Source organism: Nothobranchius furzeri, chromosome 6 (assembly GCF_043380555.1).
Source record: "Nothobranchius furzeri strain GRZ-AD chromosome 6, NfurGRZ-RIMD1, whole genome shotgun sequence".
Classification (NCBI taxonomy): Eukaryota; Metazoa; Chordata; class Actinopteri; order Cyprinodontiformes; family Nothobranchiidae; genus Nothobranchius; species Nothobranchius furzeri.
The window spans coordinates 71945440-71948688 of record NC_091746.1 but is presented as its reverse complement, the minus strand read 5'-3'; the positions used below and the strand labels follow the sequence as shown (position 1 = coordinate 71948688).

Here is a 3249-nt window from a genome sequence, read left to right as displayed (position 1 = left end):
ACCAACATCCGGTCCTTCTGGACCCCATCTAGACTTTCCGGGTCAGGTGTCATCATCGGTCCAAAGAGAGATGGAGCTGCAGCCACAGCCTCCCAGGAGCTGCAGCTCACCTGGACATGCAGGGAAATCCTGCTGGAGTTTGGATGTGAGGGTGGCGGTCCTCTTGGTGACTCTGGCTGGAGCCGTGATCCTGCTGCTTTTGTACAAACTCCTGCAGCTGAGGCACAGGTGTGTTTGATGGTGTGTTGGTCACATTTGATTTCACAGGACGTTCATCAGTCCCACAAGATGTCAGAAACCATACTCACTTTATTTTTCACTGCATTAAACCTAATGATTAACAAAACTCACCCATTTACTGCAGCTGCAGTCAGAGCAGCAAAAAGCCCAGTCCTGATGGGGGATGGTGTGTGTGTGTGTGTGTGTGTGGTGGTGGTGGTGGTGGGGGGGGGGGGGGGGGGGGGGGGGTGTTAAAAGATGAAAGTGACCAGAAATGTTGTTTTTTTTTTTTTTTCATTTTTATCATATGCTTCATATTTGGGTAATTTAACTCTTTTTTCCAGTCCTTCACGTCCTGCAGCGTTCTTTACTTTTGCACCTGCTGGATGTAATATGCAAATTAGGTAAATTCACCTTTTAGCCAAAATGGTGCAAGCTTTTCTCATTGAGGAGTGGATCCTCATGTCAAATTACTTACTTTTAGCTTAATTTATTTATTTATTTATTTATTTATTTATGGGGCGACGGTGGCACAGGAGTTAAGAGCTCGCCCCGTAATCGGAAGGTTGCAGGTTCGAGTCCCGCTCAGTCTGTCGCTGTCGTTGTGTCCTTGGGCAAGACACTTAACCCACGTTGCCTGCTGGTGGTGGTCGGAGGGACTGGTGGCGCCAGTGCTCGGCAGCCTCGCCTCTGTCAGTGCGCCCCAGGGCAGCTGTGGCTACATCGTAGCTCATCCCCCCCAGTGTGTGAATGTGTGTGTGAATGGGTGAATGACTGATTGTGTTGTAAAGCGCCTTGGGGAGTTCCAGGACTCTAGAAGGTGCTATATCAAATACAGACCATTTACCATTTTTTATTTATTTTTGCATGATGTTTACATTGAACAAGTCAGATTTGGATTCCTTTGGTCCACTAGAAGCCTTCACCAAGCCTCAGTGATTGATGAACATGTCAAAAAGACACACAAGTCTGAGCAGAGTCAAAGCTGAGGCAGAAGTGTGCATGGCCAATAGTGATTCTACAGCTCATGGTGCTAGTGCTACTGGGTTCTAGTGCTGTTGGGTGCTAATGCTGCTGGGTGCTAGTGCTGTTGGGTGCTAATACTACTGGGTGCTAATGCTGTTGGGTGCTAGTGCTGTTTGGTGCTAATGCTACTGGGTGTTAGTGCTGCTGGGTGCTAGTGCTGGTGGGTGCTAATACTACTGGGTGCTAGTGCTGTTGGGTGCTAATGCTACTGGGTGCTAGTGCTGCTGGGTTCTAGTGCTGTTGGGTGCTAATGCTGCTGGGTGCTAGTGCTGTTGGGTGCTAATACTAGTGGGTGCTAATGCTGTTGGGTGCTAGTGCTGTTGGGTGCTAATGCTACTGGGTGCTAGTGTTGGTGGGTGCTAATACTACTGGGTGCTAATGCTACTGGGTGCTAGTGCTGTTGGGTGCTAATGCTACTGGGTGCTAGTGCTGCTGAATGCTAATGCTACTGGGTGCTAGTGCTGTTGGGTGGTGATGCTACTGGGTGCTAGTGCTGTTGGGTGCTAATGCTACTGGGTGCTAGTACTGCTGGGTGCTAGTGCTGTTGGGTGCTAATGCTACTGGGTGCTAGTACTGTTGGGTGGTGATGCTACTGGGTGCTAGTGCTGTTGGGTGCTAATGCTACTGGGTGCTAGTACTGTTGGGTGGTGATGCTACTGGGTGCTAGTACTGCTGGGTGCTAGTGCTGTTGGGTGCTAATGCTACTGGGTGCTAGTACTGTTGGGTGCTAATGCTACTGGGTGCTAGTGCTGCTGGGTGCTACTGCTGCTGGGTGCTACGTGCTGTTGGGTGCTAATGCTACTGGGTGCTAGTAGACAAACAACCAGCACTTACCAATTAAAAAAACACGGACAGAGCACTTGGATGTTGACAAAAACAAAATTCAAACTTTTTTTCTTAAACAGGTACTCATTATTCTGTGTGTGTGTGTGTGTGTGTGTGTGTGTGTGTGCGTGCGTGCGTGCGTGCGTGCGTGCGTGCGTGTGTGTGTGTGTGTGTGTGTGTGTGTGTGTGTGTGTGTGTGTGTGTGTGCGCTACAGGCTGAAGCTAGCCAGGGCCCGGTATGCGGTGGAGTACAGCAGCTTCTGCCACAGAGCGACCTACAGACTCAAACAGCCCACAGCTCATCAGGTCCCGCCCCCCAAGAACGAGGCGGTCCCTGAAGCGACTCCTCCCTTCCACACTAAAAGTGATGCGGTTCCCACCATCATCGCCCCACCTGTATCCCCTCCACCCACCCTCCCACTACCCCAGACTCCTGTCTCACTTACTCCACCCGTCCACCGTCCCCTTTCTGCTCCTCCGACACCTCTGGTCCTGTCCTTGCCCCTCCCTCTACCTGTGATCCACAACACCCCTCCCAGCCCTCACCTGTCCTGGGGGGCTTGCTCAGATGCAGATGTTTACTCTCGAATTGGTGCTTTCAGGCTGTCCAGCCTCTCCAGCAAGTCCACCGTCATCCTTTTTGAGCACTCGTCCCTCTGACCTCTGTGTGTTTGGACGACAGCTCGTCTCTGTAGGAGTTTTCTGTAAACCCGCATGTGTTTTAAAACGTGTGCAAACGGGACACGGAGGTTCAAACCCTACAAATGTTTTCAGCTGCTGATTTCATTTGTCTGCAAAGTTTTTAAAAACGAATTGTATGTACTCTTCAGCAGCAATAGTGTTATTCTACAGGGACTCGTTCATTTTCATTCACCCAGCTGCTGTTGAGTCACATCTTGATTAAAGAGTTTTGTGTTTTTATTAGAGCTCCATCCTATAGCGCAGGTCTGCTTTTACTTTCTAATCTGATTTAGTCAGTCAGAAATATAACAAAACATAATATAATCATCAAACATAAAACATTACATTTAAAGTGACTGAAAAGGCTCAGGCAGAAGCTAAATGCTTATATTTATGCCTGTCCTTTTTATTATATCATAATATAATAATGTCCTTGTTACTATAATAATAGTAAATAATTTAAACACAGACTGTCAAACTGAAATACCCTCCTCAGTT

General features: G+C 48.5%; 1 protein-coding gene across 1 annotated transcript in view; it reads left to right on the top strand.

Annotated features, from left to right (window-relative positions):
• The window catches only part of LOC107375068 (uncharacterized), a 5500-nt gene extending 2634 nt beyond the window's left edge, over window positions 1-2866 (top strand). Inside the window, exons 2-3 of the mRNA XM_015943413.3 lie at window positions 1-228; window positions 2286-2866. The exon at window positions 1-228 is cut by the window's left edge and continues 112 nt beyond it. Of these exons, the coding sequence (XP_015798899.3) occupies window positions 71-228; window positions 2286-2730 (603 nt within the window). The 5' untranslated portion in view covers window positions 1-70 and the 3' untranslated portion in view covers window positions 2731-2866. The remainder of the gene's footprint in view (window positions 229-2285) is intronic.
• Window positions 2867-3249: the final 383 nt, after the last annotated feature.